Below are 28000 nucleotides of genomic sequence, written 5' to 3'. Positions count from 1 at the left end.
TAAAATTTCCCCTAGATCTCTGGAAATCCAAACTTGGTTGAAGTTCTAGTTATACTATCATTTCAGTTAGTAAAACTTCCCAAAGGAGGATTAGAATCTGATCCTGGATCCAAATGCTATCTTCCCCTTTAATTTACTTCAATGGCTTTTTCCCACAACCACTACCACAACCAAGAATAATGGGAAAGGAGAGAAAGACGAAACCTTAGAGACCTGACCTCAGGTTGGCTGTTAGATAATTCCTACCTACAGATGCAAAATTGAGTAAATGACTTTTTCCTGTAGGAGGTAAGCAAGCCAGAGGGCTGTTGCTGGGTTCATGTTCTACTGAGTACACTCGAATTAGTTTTTGGTTGTAGGGCTATGTTTAAAAAGTGTTCATATGAACATATTTATGCCTAGCCCCATATGGACCACCTTAATATAACTCAACATAATTGATGTAACCAACTAACATGAGGTATCATTATTCATTTGGTTCATAACATCATGGTGCTGCCCCAAGTTCCAATAGGCACATAACAGACTGCCATGTCCCTATTCTGCAGAAGCCAGACAGAGCATCCCAAAGCTCTAACATACCAGAGCCCAGCCAAAGGCCAAGAGCATTTACCTGACTTCTAAATTCCTAACACAGGGCCACTGACTGCAAACCCAGTCATTCCAGGCCATTTTCAGTGGGACAAGAAAAAAAAGAAACACTTTTAATCTAATAGATGTAATGTATTTTCATGGGGATTTGGGGAAACCAATCTCAAATTAAGACAACAGTTTTTCAGAACAAAAGGCACCAGAAAGTGGAAGACTTCTTAAAATGTGGATAGAGCCGTGTGTGTGTGTGTGTGTGTGTGTGTGAGAGAGAGAGAGAGAGAGAGAGAGAGAGAGAGAGAGAGAGAGATGTGAAATTTATCTTGCCTAAGATCAAGTTTCATATAATGGCAGTTAGATTCACATATACTGGTAGGATTCTCTTTCTCCGACTACATCGTCTAACCACTCCCACATTATAAAAATCGGAGAAAACTAAACTAGACAGAGTATACTCCTTTCTGCTTCCCATCTCAGAGCAGCTGTGTGATTTCCTGAGGATTCCATTTCTGGAGCTAGGGATAAAAGCTCATTTATACACACAACAACCTGCAAGTCTCCAGTTTCAATTCTTCCTCCCTCCCTCTGCCTTCCCTCCCCCACTTTGAACCAGAGAAGCCAAATGAGGCGTGCTTTAAACAGTTTCAGGACTAATCTGAAAGAGGAAGAAGAATCTGTATACACTGGCTAGCCTTTGTGCCCTGCCCTCTTTCCTCTTGAAAATAGCAACAACTCATCTTTTCAAAAAAGCTTTCAGGCACCCTGTGAATGGCGTGTACTTTCAAGACCTTCCGGGGTATTAAGATTCATTGTACAGCTCACTAGGGATGATTAGCTTTCCAAGGGACCAGTAGATTGGATTTACTGAAGACTTGGAACTTGCTTCTGAGAGTGAATGCAAAAGGATCATAAACTGTCAACCTTGAAGTTAGCAGGTAAGGAGATTCAATGTTTTGGTGCTGCGACCAGAAGAGTATGTAGCAAAAAAATCTGCTGATGATATATTTTAGCAAATTTCCAGGAGTTTAGAAATAACTAATTTAATTTGCCTGCTTTTAAGGCCACTGGTAAGAATTCTTTCTGCTTTATTCATAGGCCAGATATTTGAAGATGTAATTAGTCTTTTAATGAACATTGTTCAGTGCTTCTGCCAGGGGCTTAATGCAGCAAAACACAGAGGAGACATTTCCCAAGCCTCTAGCACCTTTGCAATCAAGTCAGAAATGTAAAGGATATTTTTAAATCCTATATTAAGGACTCAATGGAGTTTCTATAATATGTAGTAACCATTTCACTCAATATGAAAAGAAAATATAGTGACTGCTGAAGGTAAACTAGTCAGTGAAGAATGATTTGGTATCTTCACAAGGTAGTTTTACATTCATTGTGCTACCTGAATCTATCAATGTTCCGCAATTTAAGCATGTGTTACTATCCTTGTTTTGCAAAAAAGGAAATAAACTCAAAGGGGTTAAGAAATTTTCTGCAAACACACCACACAACTGTAATTGGAGAGTTTTGACTGGAAACTGCAAATAGAAAGCTCTCACAAGTATAAATCAATATAAGGAGATTGCATGATTTGGTAATTTGGACATAACTGACATACACCAGCTTTAAACAGATCCAACATTTCATATACATTTTAATCAATATCTTTAGCCAGGAGCATTCTTCTACTCAGAAGCAAATAAACTCTTTCCACAGGTAAAGAAATGGGTTGGCTAGTTCCATTTATAGGTTTAAAAAAAAAAATCGGAAAAACAACCTGAGTTCAGTAACAAGATTAAGTTTATGGTATCCGTTAAAATCATCCAAAAATATTTGCTCTGCTGTTTTACCAGTAATTGTCCAATCAGAACTGAAAGCACTCTGTGTTTACATAGTAAATAAATAACCTAAAGTACTAAATTTACATCCATCTCTCTAATAAAAGCAGTTCCTCAGGTCCCCTTAATATTTAAATGACTACACTAGCCAATCACCTACAGCAAATTAAATAAATCAGCTTGGTGGCCAACGAACCCAAATAGAATGAAAGATTTAAAAAGTGAAGATTTAGCCCAGTCTGAATCCAGCATTAGGTGTTTTCCTAGCCCAGAAACATCAATTTCATTTTCTACTAGTTTTTCCCTCCTACCCTCAATCAAACTTTTGATGTTTTAGGAAATATTTAACTGAGATAAAAGTAAAATTCTTCCATGGCTCAGAAAATTATACATTTTCCTTTGAGATACTATTGGCTGATAATAAGAGATTAAAGAGACAGTACCAATCCTTAAAGTACATATATGACCCTGAGGATTTGATGCCATAAAGGATAACTATAGTAATTTCCCAAATAACATAGCTCTGCCTGGACCTCTCCTCTGATTATTTTTTTATTTTTATGTTCTTATTAAAATAGCTCATCTATTGTAATTCGGTTAAACACGTGTCAATTAAGCTCAATACAGTATGTGGCATGAAGTAACAATAATACATATTTCCTGCCCTTGGGGAACTTACAATGTTTGTGGGGATATAAGATCTACAGAACATAAAAAATGAGACAGTAAACCAATGTTATGTTTTTAATGGCAAAGGAGTTTGGGGGAAAAAAAGATAAAAGTGGGCTGGGATGAATGGAGAAGGCATCACAGAGAAGATAAAATGAGATAGGACTAAAAGAATATCTAGGATATGAGATCATGTTGAGCAAACTTTCTGTGCACATATTAAGTGATGAATATACATTTTTTAATTCAATTCTAGTCACAGAAATGCTGTCATAAAGATACTGTGTCAAGACTGAATTTGACACCTTCAGGGTATACTGTGGAGCCTGATTTTGCTAGGGTAAAGGGCTTGAGTTGTGATGTATCAGAAAATACATCTGAATCAAAATTTAGAGCTAGATTAGTGGACACTGAATTCCAGGCACTTTTTAATGGAAAATAATATTAACAAAATTTGAATAAGGGAGGACATGATATGATATGATAGCAGACGAATTTGGGAGAGTTTCATAGGCCTGACTACATTTGGAAACAACTGGAGATGGAGAGACCACTTAAAAGAGTAGAAGTTAATGGAGCTCTGACTAGATTGGTGGCAGTGGAAATGGAATTCAGAGGAACTCAAGATATACTTTAAAAAGAATAATAGATGGAGTTCCCGTTGTGGCAGCAGTGCTTAACGAATCTGACTAGCATCCATGAGGTTGAGGATTCGATCCCTGGCCTTACTCAGTGGGTGGGGAATCTAGCATTTCCATGAGCTGTGGTGTAGGTCACAAGTGTGGCTAGGATCTGGCATTGCTGTGTATGTGGAGTAGGCCAGCAGCTGTAGCTCCAATTGGACCCCTAGCCTGGGAACCTCCATATGCCGCAGGTGCAGCACTAAAAATAATAATAAAAAAAGAATAATAGATGAAAGTTGGTGAATGATTAGATATAGGCAGCATAGGAAAGAAATAAGTCAGAGCTATCTCTGAAATTTTGAACCCAGGGGATCTGGGCATTGCTGTTACTACTATTAGTAGAAATAGGTAATTTGGGGATGGAAGTGAGGAGTGCAGGACATGATGAGTTCTGGTTTTGACCTATTGAATTTGAGGAGATAGCAAAAAAAATCAAAGAAACATGTCTAATGCACAGTTATAAATAATGGCTGTGAACTTGAGTGTTGGGTAAGAGGTGGAGGCCAAAATAAAATCTGGGGAGTGTGATAGCCAAAACCATAAGAATTATTCAGCTTTGGAGTTCCTGTTGTGACTCAGTGGTTAACGAATCCAACTAGGAACCATGAGTTTGTGGGTTCAATCCCTAGCCTTGCTCAGTGGGTTAAGGATCCCGCGTTGCTGTGAGCTGTGGTATAGGTCGCAGATGAGGCTCAGATCCCACGTTGCTGTGGCTCTGGCATAGGCCCAGTGGCTACAACTCTGATTAGACATCTAGCCTGGGAACCTCTATATGCCACAGGTGCAGCCCTAGGAAAGACCAAAAAAAAAAAAAAAAAAAAAAAAGAATTATTCAGCTTCGAAAAAGCAAATCTAGGAGATGACCAAGGGCTGAAATTCGTGCAATGCCTACACTTTCAGTCAAAAGGAAGAAGAGGGTCCTGAGAAATAAGAGCCACAGAAATATAATTCTTCTCATCAAAAGATTAGGAAAAAAGGGTCCTAAGGGAAGGTATCAAGTTATTTATTCTTTTAAATCTCCCCTGCCCAACAGTAATTACTATAGTGCCTCATACACACCATGAGTAGAATAAATATTAACTTATTCTAAAATAAGCAAGCATGGGGATTTTTTGCTTCAAGCTCTCTTCCAGTTTGAACTCTGTCATAAACTCTGCAACCTAACAGTGCCTGCCCTGAACTACTTTGCTCATGTATTTCAAGGGGAGGGAAACTGGGCCTGGATAACAGCAAGTTCATTATAGCTTTGCCTTCTAATAAGCTGTATGTTCTCTAGCAAAAGTATTTCTTGATTTCTTCATGTATCAAAAGCAGCGATGAATTTATAGGGTTATTTTTCAGATCTATTAAAATAGTTACTATGAAAGCAACTTGAAAATACAAACCACTATCCAAAAGGGTTTTGTTTAAAGTCCATTCCAGAAGAATAAAACATAACAAAATTGATTGCATGTGGAAGGAGTAGGGCAAGTTACTTTCTGCTCCCAACACTACATCCTAGACCAGGAGCCTTACTCTAAGCATTAGCAATCTCATCCTACTTCTAGGACCTGTCAGTAGGATTCAGCCCTCTCATTACTACTAATTCTACAATATGTGTACACACCTCAATGTGAAATCTGAAAGGAGTAAAATATTTAAGAATGGAATTTAAGAAGAATATTTTTTTGAAAATAGTATTTGCCTTTTTCACTAGCTGTTACTTCCATTAAGTCTGTTGATACTTAGGCTTAAATGCTGAGGGTCGAAATAAGTCATTGAGTTCTGAATGTAACACTGTATTCTGCTACTATTTATTGAGTCACTTGTACAACCACAGATTTAGTTATGATACAAATAACTAAATCATGTTCCAGAATATATAAGTAGGTATAGTGTATGTGTGTCTCCCTAAAATACCAAAACCTAAAGTTATTTTTATCCTTCACACCAATGTTATTTGGGCTTCAGGCTACATGGATGCCTAACATTGTATGATTTGAGTGCCAGTAAAAAACAGATTTCCTGGTTTAATCAGGTGTGAGTAAACTCCTGGAAGATAGATTCATACTAATCAACCCTACAGAATAGATTCTTGTATTGTTATAATGTCAATTTTTTCATCTGTACTGAAGAAATACAACTACTAATAAGACTGATAGACTCATAGCAGATAGTGGCACATTCTCATTCTCACAGAAAAGACAACAAAGAAAGCCATTTAACCTGATTAGATAAATCCATGTGTTTTACATCCATTAATTCATATTACAATGCTGTTGATAAAACACTGTCAACTGACAATTACTTTTGCCTTTAGCTGGTTGGTGAGGAAGACCACTGTTTAAATATAAGTTATGCATCACAAAATCCTTCTATCCTGCTTCCTCTTTCCATCCCATCCCACTTTATCCTATCATGATTCCTTCTTTCTTTGTGCCACATGAGCTTTTCTATTGGATTTAGGGGGTAGCATATATGAGAGAAAAGAGAAAAAAAATCTTTACATGTTTGGGAGAAGTTAGTTAGGAAGGGGCCTTGGCAGAAATGGAGGAAACGAGACAAAACAGAAGAGTAAACATAAATCTTTTAGCACTTAGAGCTGGTTTTCCTTTTAAAGAATAAAATGTCATTGTCTTATTTAAAGTGTTTATAGAATTGATACATTCCAGACACTTGAGCCCCTACTTAAGTATAGATGATGAAAAGGAAAAGGAGCTGAGATCTAGAGTTAGAGTCCCTTGGCACATTCAGGCTTTCATTTACTTTTCATCAATCCATTTTCCCTAAAAAGGAAAGAAAAATACAGTTTAGAATCATATTTTGATATGTCTAACGGTTAAGACTTCTCAAGATGTCTCATCTATTTTAGATTAACAGCCTTTGTTTTTACATAGAGCTGTCTTTGTGTTGTCATGGATTTGACACAATAGGTGAAATTAAGTGAATAATAACAAAACTCAATCATCTCTGACACATTTTGTGTACTTATTTCAAAGTTCCTAGGAACTTCAGGCCTTAGAAGATATTAAAAGCTTATTTTCATTTCAAATTGGTTGCCCTTCATGTTTAATCTGAAACTAAATTCTTATTTATGACAAAGGCTTTCAATAAAAAGCAATCTCCTGAAGAACAATTATCAGGCTTCCAAGATCCAGGCATCTAAATACCAAGAAGTTAGAGACAGGCCTCAGAGTCAGCTGTGAGGAATGGCCTCAGAACTTAGGGGGATTCCAAGTTGCTAATAATTAGAGACCTGTACAGGTATCCCTGGAAGAAGGTCACCTTTATAGTTAGTGCTTTACAAAAAGTTCAAAAGTATGTAAACTGTCTGTAACATATTTTTACCACCTAAACTAAGAGTAGAACTATCTACCCACAGTGCACTCTCACCCACATTCATGACTTCTCAAGATTTCTATTGCCATTTTGTGACTTGCATTTTCCTTCAGATCTTTTCTCATGCACGACTTTATTTTGATTACATAGGATAAAATATTTGTAACAATACTATGCAAGGGGGCACACAACAAAGTTAGTTTTTTTATGGTTTTTTAAATTTTATTGAAGTATAGTTGATTTACAATATTGTAATAATTTCTACTGTACAACAAGGTGATTTAATTATACATATATACATATCCATTATTTTCTAAATTCTTTTCCCATGTAGGTTACCACAGAATATTGAGTAGAGTTCTCTGTCCTATACAGCAGGTTCCCTTTGGCCAATCATTCCATATACTCCAGTGTGCATATGCCAATCCCAAATCCCCAGTCAATCCCTCCTCCACCAACCTGTCCCCTTTGGTAACCCTAAGTTTTTCAAAGTCTGTGAGTCTGTTTCTGTTCTGAAAATAAGTTCATTTGTATCATCTTTTTTAGATTCCACAAATTAGTGATATCACATGCTGTTCATCTTTGTCTGACTTACTTCACTTAGTATGATAATTTTTAGGTCCATCCATGTTGTTACAAATGGCATTATTTCATTCTTTTTATGGCTAAGTAATATCCCACTGTATATATGTACCACATATTCTTTATCTATTCCTCTGTTGATGGACAGTTAGGTTGCTTCCACGTCTTGGCTATTGTAAATAGTGCTGCAATGAACATTGGGGTGCATGTATCTTATTGAATTATGGTTTTCTCCAGATAGATGCTCAGGAGTGGGATTGCTGTATCATATGGTAGTTATAATTTTAGTTTTTTAAAGAACCTCCATACTGGCTTCCATACTGGTTGTAGCAATTTACATTTCTACCAACAATGTAGTAAAGTTCCCTTTTCTCCACACCCTTTCCAGCATTTACTGACTGTAGGCTTTTTGATGATGGCCTTTCTGACTGGTGTAAGGTGATACCTCATTATAGTTTTGATTTATATTTCTCTAATAATAAGTGATGTTGATCATTTTTTAATATGTTTTTTGGCCATCTGTATGAGTGACATTCTTTTGAATGCCATAGTCTGAGTTTCTTTGGGACTTGACAGTGTTTGGAATCCAACTGTTTAACAACAATGTGGCCCAACTTGATAGGTGTGATGTTGTTATCCCCTTAAGGATGAATAAGCTACTGGAGAAGAAATCTTAGAGTGACTGTCTTAGAGCTGTCAGAATTGCAGTATCAAATCCCCTGTAGTTTCTAATGCTAGGGAGAATGCTACTAAGCATATCCCTGGAAATGCCAAGGAAAAATACTACTTATTGTAATAATAAGGCTACAGTGATGACAGGAAGGACTTTTTACTCTCCTCCCCAAGATCATTTACTACCTCGAAAGAAAGCCACTTTGATTAGTAGTACAAGCCTGGTTGTTTATAGATTAAAACACCATGGAGGGTGTGTAGTGTTACTCCAATCAATAACCAATAATTTGATAAACATTTATTGCACATTTTTCTTCTTTTTTTTTTTTTGGTTTTTTGGGGCTGCACCTGTGGCATATAGAGGTTCCCAGGCTAGGGGTTGAATCAAATGACAGCTGTAGCTGCCAGCCTACACCACAGCCATAGCAACATGGGATCCAAGCCACGTCTGCTACCTATACCACAGTTCATGACAACGCCAGATCCTTAACCCAGTGAGCAGAGCCAAGGGTCAAACCCGCATCCTCATGGATACTAGTCAGGTTCGTTAACCACCGAGCCATGATGGGAACTCCTATTGCATATTTTTCTATGTGCAAAATATTCCAATAGGTTAGGGTTTGGATTCACAGAGCTTAAAGGAAAAAAAGGCTGGATTTCTTTCTCCTGCCCTAGGGGAATCTACAGTTCACCTAAGGAAACAAGATTCCTACACATTAAAATATGCAATACAAGATAATAGAAGATTAATTGCCATATTATTGGTACAAGCAATAAACATAATACAAATTCAAAAAAGAGAGAGATAGAGATGGGTGGTCAAAATAAGTGTAGGAAGTGAAACATGAGCTGAGCCTGATATGAGTAGGAAAGATAATCATAATAACTTGCATTTGTAAAATATCTATAATTGACAAAACACTCATATTTATTGATCCTACTATTCATTTAGCAATCATATGCTATATCAAAAGATGAATAAAACATTGTCCCTATAATTAACTCAATGGAGGGAATTACTTTACAATTTATATATATATATATATATATATATATCAAATAATTACATTGTATATTTTAAATATATTATAATTTTATTTGTACACTTTACCTCAATAAATTTGGGGGGAGGAAGCATTGTCCTTCACATCCCTGACCTAAACCTAATGATAAATAGAACTAACTTTTTTCATTTGACAATAATAAGATACATGGATAATAGGAAAGAGGGCATTAGGGAGTTGACCAAATAAAAGTATGGCACCACTGAGCTGCACCCTCATGAAAACTAAGTTTCCTGCATCTTACCACTATTCAGCAGAAATGGAGGAAGTATCTGTCTTAGAAGCCTGAGTTCTGAGTCCCCCACTTCCCCTTCTGCTTTGGCCTTGCCCTTATCACCCCACCCCTGCTGGCAGTCCTCCAACATATGCAGACCATCCGGTACATGCTAGCATTTACTAGAAAGGTAAAGGAAGTCTTTGGGAGGCAGTCAGCTTACTAGAATCTTAAAACTACATCCAAATACTGACCTAATCTTTCAGTCTCTCTTTTTGGGTGAATTAAAAAAGCACCCATCATCAGGGTTACCCAGATCTTACTCAGACAGATTGGGTTTTAGATTCTCAATGATCTCTCACTAAGAAGATTCATAGTTCGAGTCTCCTCAACTCTCCTACAGCCCCTCCAGACCACTTTTGCTTTTTTATTTTAAACTCTGCCTTCTAGTCTTTCCTAAATGTATGGATACAACTGCCATACCTCCTTTCCTTTCTTCTATAGTGATTTGTAAATTGTCCATCAATAAGTCGTGATCCCCTACATTCTTTGATTTTTCAGGTTTCTTTTAAAAAGACTCTACCATTCTACAGGGGTACTCATTTCACTTCTACTTTACACTGTTATCTAGATTCCTGCACAATAGCACCTATGTTTCCACATCAAAAACATACTCTATCCTCCACCCCCAGGACACTCACCCTGAGGGGTTAAATTACTCAAAATCTCCTAAACCATACAATTACTCTTCCAAAGTTGTTCAATTAGGAGAGAAAGAGAGCAAAAATGAATAAAGCAGACTCATTGTCATTAGTGGGCTTACCATCTAAATGGGTAAGACAGACATGTAAGCAAAAAGAGTAGTTACAGCATTGTAATAAATCAGATAATAAAACCATGAACAAAGGAGCATTTATAGAGAATGACCACTTTGATTTAATCTTGAAGTATAAGTAGAAATTTGCCAAGTTCACCTCTTTGACCATATAAGGATGAAAGAAGATTCATAGTTTGAGTCTTCTCAAGCAGCCAAGGCATGATGAGATTAGGATCCTGAACTATATTGGTAGAAGAGAGAGGATCAGGAAATTCTGAAAAATAAGAACAGAACTTAGAGTTTACATGTGAAGGGTGACGTCAGTGTTGGGTGGAATCAAATATGACACCAAGTTCTGATCTTGAGTGACTGGAAGACTATTAGTCAATGGAAAAAAAAAGTCAGTTGGAGAATTTGGTTTAGGGGGAAGATGATACATTTATCTTTAAGCATGTTGAAATTGAGGAAAATTGCACTCCAAGAAGACTAACCTAATATGGAAATGAAAATGAGAGACTAAATTTCAGGCGAATAGTTTGTGGCTGAGACAGAGATTTGAGTCTTCCACTTAACTGATATTTATTTATTTATTTATTTATTTATTGGTTGAACTTGCAACATGTGAAAGTTCCCAGGCCAGGGATCAAAACTGCACCACAGCAGCAACCTAAGCAGCTGCAGTGACAATGTTGGATCCTTAACCCACTGCACCACAAGAGAACGCCAAAAGTAAGCATATGGAAGTTTCCAGGCTAGGGGTCAAATCAGAGCTGCAACTGCCAGCCTACACCACAGCCACAGCAATGTGGGATCCAAACTGCATCTCCAACCTATACCACAGCTCATGGCAATGCCAGATCTTTAACCCACTGATTGAGGCCAGGGATTTAGCCCACATCCTCATAAATACTAGTCAGGTTTGTAACCCACTGAGACACAGTGGGAACTCCCCAGAAGTGATCTTTGTAAGCCATAGAAATTGGTAAATTCTCCAAGAGAATGACAAAAGTAAAGAGTGAAACACCACAATTGGCTATCTGAAAAATCTGTCATTGATGAAGGGAGACGAAAAGGAAGAGTGGGTATTGAGGCAGCTGTGTGGTAGCAGAACTGGCCTCTGGGTTATAATGCTGGAGCTCTAGTCCCTGCCCTACACTAGGTACGTGCTCTTGAGCAAGTCATCAGTCCATTGGAACAGCATTTCAAAGATTACTTCTGGATCAAATTGGCACTTAGCCTTGGAATAACGAAGAGCATGTTCTACTGACATGAGTCAATAATATAATTTTCCTCAAAATAGAATGGCAGAGAATTTCATTAGCCATTCATTATGTTCCTGCTGTGTATGAAAACCATTCTATGTATGAAAACCATGCTGTGTATGTTAACCATTCTTGAAGAAAAATGTGAACGTATACAGAAAAATAAAATAGTAAAAAGAAAACATGAAGATATAATCCCTGCTTTCAAAGATCTTTGTCCTAAAAGAAATCTATAATTTAGCAGTAAAGATTAGGCAAATACATAAGTTACTATAATAAAAAGAAAAAAGAGGTATAAACCACATTTTTCTCCCTAGAAAATTCCTCCTAGGCATTTCTTCTTTGGTAGGAAGAATTCAAAGTTAGTTCTCAAGATTCTTACCCCCTGGCATACAAGCCCTGTGTAATCTCCTCTCCTTGAGTGTGGGTGGGACCCATGAATATGAGGAGTTTTTATTCCTAGAATACAATCAGCTGGTTTTCAATTAACCAAACCAGAGATTATCCTGGGTTGGACTACTTAAAAAGGTGAGCCCTTTAAAAGAAGGTCAAGAAGTCAGAGAAAGACGTCAGAAGGGTTTGAAGATATTTCTTTCCTGATGATCTGGAAGAAAGCAAACAGTTATGTTGTAAGAGAATTGGGGCATGCTTCAAGGGCTTAAGAATGGCTTCCAAGAGCTGAGAGTGGTTCTTTGCCAACAGCCAGGAAGAAATGGGACCTCAATCATACACTAACAAGGAATGAATTTTGCTAACAACTAGTGATCCCTAGCCTCAGATGAGGTCTCAATTCTGGCTTACAACTTGATTGCAGTCTGTGAGACCCTAAGCAGAAGACCCAGCTAACTTGTACCTGAACTCCTGATCCACAGAAACTATGAGAAAGTAAGTGGGTATTGTTTCAAGTTTGTGATACACAACAATAGAAAATATAATATACCTTCTAAAATCTTTTTTTCTTTTTATTGATGATGACTATCTAAATGGAAACCAAAAAGTCTGATTAAAAATTTTAATTTGGTTCTAAACTCAGCACTGTATTGAGAATGTTTTCTCCAAGGTCACCACTGGCCTCCTAATTACCAAATACAATTGCCATTTTATGAACTTCATTCTGTTTGGTCTTTTGGTAACATTTGAAATAAATGACCATATTCTGTCTCAAAATTGCTTCTTTTACTCATGCAATACTATCCTTTTTTTTTTTCTTCTTACCTCTCTTCGATACACTTTTTCTGTCTCCCTTCCTTTACTATATTCACTTTACAGATAAGAAAACTGAGTATCAGTGAGGTTAAGTAACTTGCACAGTAAGTGGAGAAACCATGATTCCACTTCAGATCTATTCTGGTTCAAAAGCCATTATGTTTTTGCTACTACATCCACATTGACCTTGTCTCAGTAGAAAATTAGCTGAGTTTTTTTCCTTTTTTTCCTCTATTTTTTTGTATAACTAAAAAAGTTTTCATTTATAAAACAGAGAACTTGCTATAAATAAGACATGATATAGAATAAAACTAAAATTAATCTCAAAGTGAAATACAGGAACTATGGGTCCATCAGGGAGAGTAGAATATTTGGCTTCATCTCTCACCAAGTCATTCCATGCCCATACAAGTTGGTTTTTAAGTTTTCTCTATAATCATACAGTAAGTGGTATCTGCTTAGCAATACCTCAGTCTACATAGTTTTCTAAGATTAAAAATTCTAATAGCTTGCAAGAATTATAGAGCAAGGAAAGAGCACATGCAATTCTAAACCATTAGAGAGATGATCAATAAACAGGACAAGAAACAAGCTCTCTTTCTCTTTGCAACCTATTACAGAAAGCAATGTGACTTAACATAAAAAATGTCCTCTGCAACATGTACCACTCAGTCCTATTTTTAAAACTTAAACTAAGAATTTTTTATTTGGATATTGTTTTCAAATTCTAAACTTTAAAATAACTGAAGTTTATAATCTCACTGTGGAATTTTGGGTGTTTTAAACAACTATGATCCTCTTGTTTTCCCAAAACATGAACTAAAGAGATTTTCTGCCACTCCCTCAACCCACCACCCATATCTATCTTTCAAAAGCACATTTTTAAAACCAACAAACTTATCTTAAAATTATTAAAGTTCCTTTTCCTCTAATTTTGAATTTTTCCATTAACTTCCTAAATTTGGGGAAAAAAATAGGTTCAGTGTAAATTTTCACCTATCTCCTTGCTCCTTATAAAAATTATGCCTCTCCCCTAATGCATAATATTTTGGTTTCTTGGGCACTTAATAGCCCAAATAAGTGGGTCCTTTTCCCAAAGTAAAAATATTTTTAATTTACTTTACTCCAACAAAGTGCAATCAGTAAAGTCTTCAAATTTAGATTAACACAGCTTTCTTTGAATATTTTCAGACATTTTCTCACATTCTTCTGGGAGACAAAGTCCAGAATTAAGTTTATCTCCTAAGATGATTTTAGAGTCCAAATGCCAGAAAGCAAACAAACTCTCATTTCCCACCTGGGTGATCAAAGTTGGCCCTGGCATCTCTCATGATTAGGGTTGTTGGAGACATCAAGTATACTTGTTTACCTCCCAAGATATTACTTATAAGGAAATAAAAATATTTATTATTTGTTTATATTGGATGAATGACAGGTAAAAATAGATGTTTTATTGTTCAAAAAATGATCCAAGTGGAGTCGGGCTTGGAGATAGGCCTGGTGAGGAAATGGTTGGGTGGAAACCAGGAATACTTGTAAATGATGACAAGATAACATAAAAAGAAGTAGTTAGACTTTGGTACTATAAGGCATGGCCTCAGTACAAAATCACTGACTTGAAGAGAAAGGATATTTACCTACTTTAGTAAGTCATTATACTATACTAAAGGGATACGCCTGTTAAGACAATCAGAATATTAAATAGCATGTCGGGGTAAACTTGTCCCTGAACAAAGGTTTCCCAAGATTCACTATTTCAATAATTAAGCTGCCATTTTTCATCCCACAGCCTATCTTAGTTTGAGATGACTGCACATCCAAAAATATACCACAGATTATTTCAAGCATCTCTTACCGAGAGCCCTAGGCTCCCCTTAGTACTTACTGTGGATTTATTCTTTCTCTAGGTAGTGAGACTTCTTGAGCCTCTGCCATTATCACCTTTGTGAGACAGAAGATTGGATAGGAGGCTAGTGCTATATTGTGGGGGATATTACATGAAATGTAGGGTTGGGACTTGATTATAGTCATTTATAGACACATGAGCAAAAAGGGTAAAACCAAGGATGAAAAATGACTAGTCTGATACAGATGGCCAACAGGCACATGAAAAGATGCTCAACATTGCTAATTATTGGAGAAATGCATATCAAAACTACAATTAGGTATCTCTTCACACGAATCAGAATGGGCCATCATCAAAAAGCCTACAATTAGTGCTGGAGAGGGTGTAGAGAAAAGGGAACTCGCCTACACTGTTGGTGGGAACATAAGCTGAGGCAACCACTATGAAGGACAATGTGGAGGTTAATTAAAAAACTGAAAATAGAGTTACCATAAAATCCAGTAATCTCACTTCTGGGCATATATTTAGAAAAGATAAAAACTCTAATTCAAAAAGATACATGCACCCTAATGTTCACTGCAGCACTATTTACAATAGCCAAGACATAGAGGTAACCTAAATGTCCAAAGACAGAGGAATGGGTAAAAAAGATGTGGTACACATATACAATGGAATACTACTCAGCCATAAAAAGAATGAAATAATTCCATTGCAGCAACATGGATGGACCTAGAGGTTATCATACTAAATGAAGTAAATCATACAGAGAAAGACAGATATAATATGATATCATTTATGTGGAATCTAAAAAATGAAACAAATGAACTTATTTACAAAACAAAAATAGACTTACAAATATAGAAAATGAACTTATGTTTACCAAAGGGGAAAAGAAAGAATGGATAAATTATGAATTTAAGATTAACAAATATATACTGCTGTACATAAAATAGATAAATAACAAGGGCCTACCATATGGCACAGGGAACTATATTGAATATTGAATAATAACATATAATGGAAAATTACATATATATTCTTATATATATGAATCACTTTGCTGTACACTTTAATGCAACATTGTAAGTCAACTACAATTTTAAAAAGTGACTAGTCTCGCAATCGTGTACACGATTATGTTGAGAGGAAAGAGCCTGAAACTAAGGGGTCATGACAGATATCTCCAGGAGTTACAAACAGTTCAGCATGACTAAAATAAAAGGTGCATGTGAGAAGTAGGAGGTTATAACAAGTCATCTATGTCTGATTTCAGGAGAGCCAGGACAGAAGAAGCAGCAGCAGGAATGAAGAGAAACAGAGAGGAAAATGATCAAAACTTGGTATCAGAATGTATAAATATTAGCTTAGAAGAGTGCAAAATTGCAAAGGAGTCATATCCCTCCTCCCTTCATGCCCAGATTCCCATATCTGTGCTGTTTTCCTCATCTGTAATTTTAATTTCATTGTCTTCAGCTTTTGGATTTCCATTGCCTTCTTCTCTTTCCCTCTTGCCCCATCAGCCTTAGTAAAACCCTCCCAGACTCCTTCCATCTAACTGAGATGACAGGGTCTGATAAATTTTGTCATTTTAAAAGAAAGAAAAGCCTCTTAGAAATTCTACAGAGTAGATTTCAGTCATCAGTTAAGATATGGATGGATGAATTGTTGGTCCTGGTACCCTAAATCCATATGATCAAGCAGGATGGTCATCTCATACAAGAGATGATTAAAAAGAAACTAAGATGACTTTAGGAGTATCTACCTCAGAGGATCTGAATAATGGTGATTATATTGCTAGAATCAGATATGCTGTTACTTATTATAAAGCAAAAGGAGTAAGGTCAGGGAGAAAGACCTATGAGCCCTAGAAAGTGGGGCTACTTTACATCATAAAATCAGCACTTAGTTAGAAATCATTGTCAAAGCTAGAACTGAATTGCTGTGTTGCCTTTAGAGGGCCTGATAAATCCTGTATCCTGAGCACTGCTGAAACATTCAGAGAGGAATGAAGTGAGTCTTTCTCTCAGACATTCACCTGAAATAAACTCAGGAAACAATTAGTAGTCTTAAATCAAATTCACAAATGACTCAAGTCTCTGTTTCTCTTTACTTAAGCCATAGATCTCTTATCCTGTGTGCTCTTTTTTCTAAGATGAAAAATAACCAAGGGGGAAAATAACAGGAGTTACCCAATGGTTCAGCAGGTTAAGGATCCAGCACTGTCACTGTGGCTCAGGCTGTGGCATGAGTTCTATCCTTGGCCCCAACTTCCACAAACCATAGGCATGGCCAAAAAAGAAAAAGGGGGGAAAGAACATACCCTGATCTTCCTTAGTTTATAGAATGGCAAACTGAAAGGAAATTGAGAGATCATATAAAACAACCCTACTGAATTGCAGTTAAATGAAGACATGCCAGGAAGGGAGTGATTTACTCAAGAACACAGTTAATCATCCACCACAACCTGAGATATGAGCTAGGTCTTGTGCCTACCAGTCCTACAAATTTCCACCATGCACATTGTCTTTCTCCATGCAAGATTCTCTCTGATTGTGAAAAGACATCAACAAAATGATATAAAAATTAATTAATTCAAATAAACCAATATTTAAAAGGCACTGTTATGTACAGCATGAACTAAAAAATAATCAATAAGACTTGATTATTAAGTCTAGTGGAACTGGGGTAGGAAAAATGGGGAAGTTTAAATTGAACAACCACAGAGATGAGCATGACACGAAGCAATAAATGAAAATTACCAAGAAAAGTACAGACAAAATAATGTAGAATTTCAAAGGAGAGAAATATTGAATTGAGAAGATCAGAAATAGCTTTTTGTTTTAATAAAAGCAGAAAAAAAGAGGCACCATTGCTATCTTCATGTAATAGAAGACATTAGCCTGGGGACTTCCTGGGGACACTTAAAGATCTCCCTGGACCACATTTAGAAGGCACAACAGTACATAAATCTTTTATAGGTAGCTTTATTGTAGCAAAAATAAAGTGTATGGCATATGAATTGGGACTTTATATTAGATTATCTCTGGAAACTCTTACTTGTTCACTGGAACTTGACAAGGTTACAGATTCAATGGAGGCTAAGGGCTGATGCAAAGTGAGTAGATGATGATGAAGAAGAAGATAGATATAGATAGATGATATAGATAGTTTTACATGGACTTAAGATGAGCTAAATAAAAGATCTGAGTAACTCCTGAATTAAGTAATGGAACACAAAGGTTATATATTCATGCATAAGAGTGGTAGAATCTATTTTCGGCAGAAGCTGCTGTCAGAGACCAGAGTTCTCAAGTAAACCAAAAAAAAAAAAAAAAAAAAAAAGAAAACGAAAAAAAAGAGGAGCAAGGAAGAGTTCCCATTGTGGTGCAATGTAAATGAGTCCACCTAGTATCCATGAGGTTGTGGGTTCAGTCCCTGATCTTGCACAGCGATGGGGAATCTGGTGTTGCTTTGAGCTGTGGTAGAGGCTGCAGATGCAGCTCAGATCCTGCGATGCTGTGGCTGTGGCTGTGGCTGGCAGCTGTAGCTCCGATTTGACCCCTAGGCTGGGAACCTCCATATGCCACAGGTGGTGAAGCCAAAAAAAAAAAAGGAGTAGGGAATAAAAGTATTGAATGTCTGCTACGTGCAAATCTCAGAATTAAGAGAACTATAGAAGACACCTCAGAATGCCAAACTTACATGCCAAACAGTTACACTGTTGCCCAGACAGTGTGACTTTAACTCACTTGTGGATGTACTGAGTGGGCTAAATTGTAAATGCACTCCTACCATGGAAATGGATAACTAGTATATTAGTCTGATAATACTACACTTCTCATAGATGGGTCTTGGAAATTGGAGTTCCTGCTGTGGCTCAACAGGATCAGCATCATATCTGTAGCACCAGGACACAAGTTCAATCCCCCACTTGACACAGTGAGTTAAAGGATCTGTGTTACCAAGGCATTAGGTGCCATGGGGCAGCCAAAGAAAACAAAAAACAAGAAAACCTAAAAACCTCTCTCTTTCCACATTGGGGAGAAACATAAGCTTTGTCTAAACATAAAACAGAGCCTAAGTTAATTTTCACCATAGAGAAGATGTCTGGAATCAGGTAATTATAGGATTAGAAAGGATATTTTTATTAAATATTCAATAAGTATATCTTTACTGATTACAGAAACCTATGTCAAGTCAAACTAAAAATGTTTTATGACTGAGTAACAAAATATAAAAGCCAACTCTATTTGAGTATTTTCCCATCTGCAACCCATACGTCCCCCAGATTGCTAGTAGTAGCTTACTTACGTCAACTCCTTGCCTGAAGAAGAAGAGAAAATTCTGAGAGGGAGAAGAAATTGGAGAAGATCTGAAAAATGTTTATCTGAGTACATGGTGGATTCAAATAGCAATATCATAGCTGTAGTTTTAGGTTCCTACTTTAAAATTTGTCTGTGTTTCAGGGAGTTCCTGTCGTGGCGCAGTGGCTAACGAATCCGACTAGGAACCATGAGGTTGCGGGTTCGGTCTCTGCCCTTGCTCAGTGGGTTAACGATCCGGCGTTGCTGTGAGCTGTGGTGTAGGTTGCAGACGCGGCTCGGATCCCGCGTTGCTGTGGCTCTGGCGTAGGCCGGTGGCTACAGCTCCGATTCGACCCCTAGCCTGGGAACCTCCATATGCCGTGGGAGCGGCCCAAGAAATAGCAACAACAACAAAAGACAAAAGACAAAAAAGATAAAATTTGTCTGTGTTTTATAATATTGTATTTTCTTTATTTTCCCTTTGATTTCCTTTTTTTCAGTAGAGTTCCTTTGGAAAGTTCCAGCCTACCTATACTTGCAAAGAATAAACTGGAGGAAGGTGCTTATTTTGTTGGCACTTAGACCACAAATAAATGAAAAATGGCCAGCATCTGGGGTCCTTGCAAACAGGGATGAAAGTTGCCATAGACAACACAAATTTAGAATACAATTATACAGGCCGCTACTGTTTCAAGAAAGCCCTTCTTTGTTCATTTCTTGGAGATTTGTTACATACTTTGTTAGATTTTCTGATATGGTTTAGCTGAAGATACATGCAGTCATGAAAACTATACAAACTATAAAACAGTGTGTATAGATAGATGATAGAAAGATAGATAGATAGATAGGTAGATAGATAGATGATAGATAGATAGATAGATAGATAGATAGATAGATAGATAGATAGATGTAGATATGCCAAATCAGTGATAAAAACCTTAACTATTATCATGAGTTTTCAGGGGGAAAGTCCAAAGTCCTGTAAGTCATCAGTCCTCCAAGGAAAACTGTCCTTAAGCTATCACAGATAAATATACTTGATATTTTTAATGTTCTAATTCCTCTTCCTAGTAAACTAGATCCTTGGATGTAAAGTTCCAAGTTATTTATAGCAAACTGTTTAGAAGAAAAAATAAGTAAGATATCCTGGTTTCATAGAGAGAATACAATTTTTATAATACTGTGTTCATCTCTAGCTACAGAAACTACATGTGTATAATAACAAACATGTGTTATCAGTCTTGGTCTATATTCAAAATTATCCCCCTGGGGATGGAAAAATGAATGGAGTGAGAAGAAGGAGGCATGGACTCCAAACACTAGCTCTAAATCTGTCAGTAAAGGTTTGATATCCCATCACACACCCTGCTTAAGGCTGCTAAGCTCCCATGACCCTTCTGGACTGCTTGAAAAGTCATTAACTTCCTTTTCAATCTTATGATTTCAGCCTAGGCTTCATCTGATACTACATCATAAGAACCACTGACCACTAACCAGAAACATTCGTGAAGGGTACTGCAGTGCCAGAAAGAGGTATTGCTCCATTTTCTAAATGAATGTTGTTGTTTTTTTTAACTCACTAGTTATCTTAACAAAGTAATTTCCTTCATCACCTGTACTAAACATTAAGTTCATTTATGTTTGTTTCTTGTATATGTTAATAAATTACTAGCCCATTTATTTTGTGCTAAAACATCTCTTACCATACTGTACTGTAATGTTTTCATACTTCTGAGCCATCACTCCTCTCCCCCACCATTCTATGAGCTCCTCAAAGGCCAGAATGGGTTCTGAGGCATCTCTGTATCCATATAGTGTGGGGTCTCATTATCAAGCGATCACAGTAAATTCTATAAAAATGAATTAAATGCTGCTTAACAAAAGAAAAAAAATCATCTGTAAAATGAATGGCTTGAACTAAAAGATCTCTACCCCTCTAGGATTCATTACTTGTTTGAAAGAGTCACAATCTTCCCTTTTTTGGCCTAATATAAGTCATTGACTTGACTTACTTATAAATAAACAATTAAACCTAAATATAAAATTACTAGGAAATCTTATATTGGTCTGTAATGACTGAGAAATTTATTAATGGGGCTAGAGATCATCTATTTATTTGTTTTTTATTAATTTATTTATCAATACTTAGCATCTTTCATTCAAAGAACTGGGAAATTAAATTTATTTCTAATATTTAACAGACAAGTAAAATAAACAAATGGTTAATCTATTTCAAGATATGGATGCTTTTTACAGTTAGCCTTATGATTTTTTGCTTTTCCTAATACTTTATGAAGCAATTTAACAGAGAAACTATGGGCTCTGAAGCTGAGAAAGTTTTAAATTATATCGAGCGAAAAGATATATTTAAGTGGTTGAAATGATAAATAATATTTTCAAATGATAAACTAGTCCCATAATTCATTTACTCATTCATTCCATTAACATTTATGAGTACTTATGGGCAAGGTATATATGTGTTAATCCTTGTGAGATGCCTTAATATATAAACCAGATGGTCTATGAGAGAGGATAACATACACATACAAATCATTGATCTAAAAGATGAATTTAAATTTCCCTAGAAGGGAAAAGATAGAAATTACTTAGAAACTAGGCTGAGGGAAGGCTTAGTCAAGAAGGTATAATTTGATCTGAAACGTGAGTAGATTTCCATACACAAATATGGAGGAAAGTGCATTTCAGGAGGGGGAAATACCATGAAAAAAAAGACATGCAGGTGGGAAAATGTATAGCACATGTCCCTGGTATAGTAAAATAGTTGTTTCATTGAACTATAAGGTGTGCAAAGAGGAGGAATGAGAGAGAATCTAGGAAAGTTCCGTTTAAATCAGACTGCAGAGAGCCTTAAATATCAGGTCAAGAAGTCTGGATTTTATTCTGAAAGCTCTGGAGGACCATAGCAGATTTTTAGAGCAAGGGCATGAGATAATTGGAAGCAACAATGTATGGAAAATTATTCTGGAAAGAGTTTATAGTAGGCTCTAGTGAGAGTGGTGGTAGGAAGGACAAATGGCAAATATCTAATACCTTTCAAGAGTGGTTCTTAAAACAAAAGCTATATCAAAAATCTCAATAGCACCATCTAGTGCCTCACAGACTAACACTGAGTGATTTGGAGGAAACCCAATACAAGACTAGAATAAGTTTAAGCAATTTCTCTTTCTTCAACAGTTGTACCTGAGTTCAGAAAACCACTGATGAAAGAGGCAGGTAACTAGAAAGCAAAATGAGAAATAATGCAGAGGTTGGGGATAGTGAACTAATTTTTCTCTATTATCTTAGGTTTATACCCTCAGAATGATTTATCTTCATTTTTTTTTACTATATACCAACAGTTCTTGGTGGAAAAAAGTGACATTTTTTTTTTGTCTTTTTGCCATTTCTTGGGCCGCTCCCGCTGCATATGGGATGTTCCCAAGCTAGGTAGGGGTCCAATCGGAGCTGTAGCTGCCGGCCTACGCCAGTGCCACAGCAACGCGGGATCCGAGCCACGTCTGCGACCTACACCACAGCTCACGACAATGCCGGATCGTCAACCCGCTGAGCAAGGGCAGGGATCGAACCCGCAACCTCATGGTGCCTAGTCGGATTCGTCAACCACTGCGCCATGACGGGAACTCCCGACATTTTTAATGAAAGAAAAAAAAAGTAGGACTATGAGATGGACAAATAGATGGATGACACATCCTAATATAAATGTTTGAAGTAGTAAACTTGGGAAGTTATGTCCCTTCTCCAACCCCAACCGTAGTCATCTGTACCTGTAGCCCTCATGCAGAGACTAGATCAGTTCCTTCCACTGCTGGAAGTTCTTGCAAGATCAGTCTTTCCACCTTACTAACCTAACCCCTCTCTTACCAGGGAGCAAGAGCTATGTAAAAGGCCAAAAATCAGACTTCACCCAAAGATTATCCACAATATTATGTATTGATGAGTTGCTCCCACATTCTTAAATAATAAAAGAATCTGGAGGAACATCAAAAAAATCACTATTTCCACTCTATCTCATCTCTAGCTCTCTCTCTCCTCAGAGCTTGCTGACTGCCCAGATAAAGCTGAAGTGTTCTAGACCAAGTAACAATCCCTCACTATAAAAGAAATGGCCATGTATGGTTGAAAATAAAGCTTTGAGTGTGGGTCTAGGAAGAGAACAAGGATGAACATCTACAACAATATTCTCTCCCAGAAAGTATATTCCATCTAGTTATGCTGCATCTTTCCTCAGAGCCTTAACCTAAGTTGTAGATTTTAGAAACGAATTTCGCCTTTTTTTTTTCCTTATTAAAATAGCTGGATGGCTTCTAAAGCTTCCCCAGCCTTGGTGTTCTGTGGTTCAAAATAGAATCCACCATGTTCTAGATTAAGATTCTCCCCCAGAGAGTGAGTTCCATGGATGACAAATTTAATTATGTCCCTAGGTATAAACATCATCTAGCAGATGTTACCTAGGAAGACTACTTCATGGGGGAACCAAATATTTTCATCCAGATTTTATTCTCCAAAAGAATCCAGTGCTCCTCAAATAGATAAAAAGATTAGATGGATAGATGATAGATAGATAGATAGATAGATAGATAGATAGATAGATAGATAGATAGATAGAAAGAAAGAAATATACTCATATTTATGAAACTACTATATTTAAAGCTTTTCTCTAATTAAAAATAAACCAACTTCAAAAGATTTACAGAATAGTACTGGAGTAATATGACTTAAGGCATACCTGTTTTAGCTAGGTCTTGAAGATTAAGAACTCCATCAGGCAAGCATGGGTGGAAGGGGGAAAAGAGAGTTTTCTTCATGCCCATAGTACCAAAACCCTTCACCTGGGAGCAAAGTCCAGCTAAATCTCCCTTCATTGCCCCACCACTCCTGCTTCCTACAGTGGTCAAAAAATATACATAGTGACACTATAAAGTGAAACCTTAGTACTTCCTATAATTTATGGTTGACTAAAAATTGACAAGATTTTATATATATATATATATGTTTTTATATATATATATATGTTTATATATGTATATTGTAGGCACCAAGCAGACATTCCTAGAGAAACATGGATGGAGTCCGAAATCTGACAGTATCTTCTGCCAGTAGTAATACATGCAATGACACTATTGATGACTTCCGCAATCAAGTATATTCCACCTTGTACTCTATGATCACCGTTGTGGGTTTCTTCGGCAATGGCTTTGTGCTCTATGTTCTCATAAAAACATATCATGAGAAGTCAGCATACCAAGTATACATGATTAATTTAGCAGTAGCAGATCTACTATGCGTGTGCACACTGCCTCTTCGTGTGGTCTATTATGTCCACAAAGGAATTTGGCTATTTGGTGACTTTTTGTGTCGCCTCAGCACCTATGCCTTGTATGTCAACCTCTACTGTAGCATTTTCTTTATGACGGCCATGAGCTTTTTCCGGTGCATCGCAATTGTTTTCCCAGTCCAGAACATTAATTTGATTACACATAAAAAAGCCAAGATTGTATGCATTGCTATTTGGATTTTTGTGATTTTGACTAGTTCTCCATTTTTAATGTCCACATCTTACAAAGATGAGAAAAACAATACCAAGTGCTTTGAGCCTCCACAGGACAATCAAGCTAAATATCATGTTTTGGTCTTGCATTATGTGTCATTATTTGTAGGATTTATCATTCCTTTTGTTATTATAATTGTCTGTTATACAATGATCATTTTGACCTTACTAAAAAATTCAATGAAGAAAAATATATCAAGCCGTAAAAAGGCTATAGGAATGATTATAGTTGTGACAGCTGCCTTTTTAATCAGTTTCATGCCATATCACATTCAACGCACCATTCATCTTCACTTTTTACACAACGACACTAAACACTGTGATTCTGTACTTAGAATGCAAAAGTCAGTGGTCATAACCTTGTCTCTGGCCGCATCAAATTGTTGCTTTGACCCTCTCCTATATTTCTTCTCTGGAGGGAACTTTAGGAGAAGGCTATCTACATTTAGAAAGCATTCTTTGTCCAGTATGACTTATGTACCCAAGAAGAAGACCTCCTTGCCAGAAAAAGGAGAAGAAATATATAAAGAATAGCTTAAACCCATCTCTGATGATTTTCCCAAACAAGTATTTTCTCCAGGCATTCACAATAAAAATAAGAATTTCCATTAATAATTTACAAAATACTTAACTGAGTATGTACCTATAAATCTATCTCATTTATGTATCCACGTTATTAGAGGTCCTAAAGATATTTTGTGTTAAAATTTAGCCTACATCTATTAACTCAACTATAAATTTTTTTATCATTCACCTAATAGTGCAGAATATTTATATCTTGGCACTGTTTTAAAAAAATGGGTTTGAGATCAAGGTTTTCTCCTTCAAATAAAAGCTTTACAAAGGATAAGAACTAGCTTTTTAAGATATAAATTTAGCTAATAGTTCTCAGTGATCCTAACATATCCCTTTGCATGCATGCCATCAGATGAGAACTGGAATGAACCAGGAACTACATAAAACGTACTATCACCGTCTTCCTTGGTCATACTGACTGGCTAGGCAAAAAGGGCCATTTCTTCCAAAAGAAAATTTGCAAGTGTTAGCGCAGCCTAGCCTTCAGCCAAATGGCACTAACAGCCATTGTACAGTCTGGAAACTGAGGAAGATAAACCTGATCAAAAGCCAGTTTGTTTCCAGTTTTCTTCTGCTTCTACCATAAGCTTCCAAAAAAGAATGATGGAGTTGTTTTTTCCCATTGATATAGATTGAGGTTCTTATAGGGACTTCTCTCCCTACATGACATACAACTCTTCCTTAAGAAACCAGACAACCAGCACCACCATATATGAACAGAAGTTATTAAAAATGTATCTAAAGAAGAGGAAAAGGGGTCTACTTTTCTACACACTTATTACTGGGATCAAAATTAATTTTGATGTGTTTCTGAATAAAAATTTGAAAGTCAATATTAAAAATTTTAAGAAGCACTTATATGTACACATATTTGTAAAATTATATTGAGATTTTGTTATATGCATTTATGATTAAAAGTTAATTATAAGCTTTGTTATTGTTTTATGTTTTTTATTGGCATGTTGACAGGATATGTTTACAGCATTTTTTTAATATTAAAATGGAAATTTTGTTCTTAAAACAGCAGTAGCTTGTTTATGGCTGAAATATAATATTCATGGGCAAGCTTTTGCTGAAGTGTAGTCTGTTCCTTAATTCTATGTTTCAAAAGGTGCCTCATCTCAGAGGAAATAAATGATAATGGTGGAAAAAAGAAAATCTAGGAAAGGAGAAGATTCTATCTGAATCTGCCATGTGTAGGTTATTTCTATTTCACTTCTAATGTTGCAATCACTTATATAGAAAATTTGAAAGAGGATCTCTAAGGCACAGTGATAAATGGTGCCCATTTATTTTTAACATACCCGAGATTCAGCAGTACCTTACTTTGCCCTATTTTTTCCTTATTTGACAAAGATAAAATGTAATAGTTATAAAATCAGCCTTCATTTCTCATTTACTAAGCTTTCTGCTATTCAATAGGTATAGTGTAGTAACAGAACACTACGTTGAAAGCCAGAAGACCTGGATGCTGTTACTTACTGGTATTGAAACTTAAAGAAAGTAAAATAAATTCTGATTATTAGCTTCCTCACTTGATAAATGGGACTAATAATACTTGTCCTGCATTTCTTACAGGGCATCTTTGAAACTCAATTGTGATCGTAGTATATATACATATTTAACCCACATATATTAAAGTTTTACTTGAAAAATACATGGTGTGATATAATTTATCACACTAAATATAAAGTATTTAGAGATGGTTTGTTATACATACTAAATCATATTTACTACATAGATTCTCATTTCTGAAAGAATTAGAACAAAATATGGCCATAGTTAAAAATTTATTGCACATAAAAGAATCTTGTTGCTTATTTATTCCTACTCTCAGGTTTTTGCCTATGTTCTGACTTCCAGCCACAGCCCCACTTCCTCCTACACAGAAACATAGCATACTTCAATTACCTACAAGCTCACCATGAATTTGTTCTTGTTTAATGTCATGTATTTATAGCCTATACCACACTATTTTGTACTTCCTTTTCCCCCAATTTTTTGGTGAATATTAGCATTTTCTCCCAAAATGGAATAATCACTTTTTGGAATTAACAATTCCTTGAGGTTGAAAATTATGCCTTTAAATTATAGTGCCTAAAATTTAATGAGCTTTTGCTCTGTTTTAAGTGCTTTATCTATAGCAATTCATTTAATGCTTACAATTGTCCTGTGAGGTAGGTACCATTATTATCTCTTTTTTGCTGATTTACAAACAGAGGCGCAAAGGGGTTAGTAACTTACACAATGTCAAACAAATGGTAAGCATCAGAAACTGGGTTCAAATCTAGACAATCTGATTCCAGATCTCCTAAATTATTAATTTGCTATGCTATTCTCCTGGGCCTTCAGATATCTTCGAAATATAAGGAGTAGGAACAAAAGTTTTTTAATGATTTATTTGTTCTTTTTTTAAAACCAGGCTTAATTAAACTACATGCTTAAATTTTTAAATAACATGAAGACATGGACTATGACCTAATGCCTATGATTTTATTTGTAAGAACATCTTAAGAATATTATAAACTGTCTTGGAACATTGACATTATAAATACTTTATGTATATAATTCCTAATGGCTATATAATACCCTGTGGCATTCACATGCCGTATCTTCGAGCATATTTCTCTGGTCTCTAATTCTTTCAAATCTCATTAGCTGTCCAAGATCTCTTTTATTATACACTTAGCTTTTTATTTTGTTCAGCCAATATGGTTTATGTATCTGAAAAAAATAATTTCATATCTTAAAGCACTGCTTTGTATTTTATTCTCCAGAATAAACATACATGGTTTTGTGTA

The 28000-nt window shown here is 36.2% G+C and overlaps 1 protein-coding gene across 5 annotated transcripts; it reads left to right on the top strand.

Annotated features, from left to right (window-relative positions):
- CYSLTR1 (cysteinyl leukotriene receptor 1) lies at positions 1042-28000 on the top strand. Of its 5 annotated transcripts, none has more exons than XM_021079499.1 (4): positions 1042-1523; positions 12513-12583; positions 20502-20587; positions 24108-28000. In XM_021079499.1, exon 4 carries the CDS (start codon positions 24135-24137, stop codon positions 25155-25157), a length of 1023 nt encoding a protein of 340 aa, XP_020935158.1. In that variant the 5' UTR covers positions 1042-1523; positions 12513-12583; positions 20502-20587; positions 24108-24134; the 3' UTR covers positions 25158-28000. The 5 variants fall into 5 exon arrangements, with proteins under 5 accessions (XP_020935158.1, XP_020935157.1, XP_005673791.1 ...); XM_021079498.1 differs by having other exon boundaries at positions 12401-12583; XM_005673734.3 differs by lacking the exon at positions 12513-12583.

This window comes from Sus scrofa, chromosome X, assembly GCF_000003025.6.
Source record: "Sus scrofa isolate TJ Tabasco breed Duroc chromosome X, Sscrofa11.1, whole genome shotgun sequence".
In the NCBI taxonomy this organism is placed as follows: Eukaryota; Metazoa; Chordata; class Mammalia; order Artiodactyla; family Suidae; genus Sus; species Sus scrofa.
Note: the sequence above shows the minus strand (reverse complement) of the source record. Positions and strands in the feature narration are given on the sequence as shown.

Excerpts from the sequence above, each read along its gene's own strand:
- CYSLTR1 (XM_021079501.1), top strand. The coding sequence starts at position 24,135 with ATGGATGGAGTCCGAAATCTGACAGTATCTTCTGCCAGTAGTAATACA.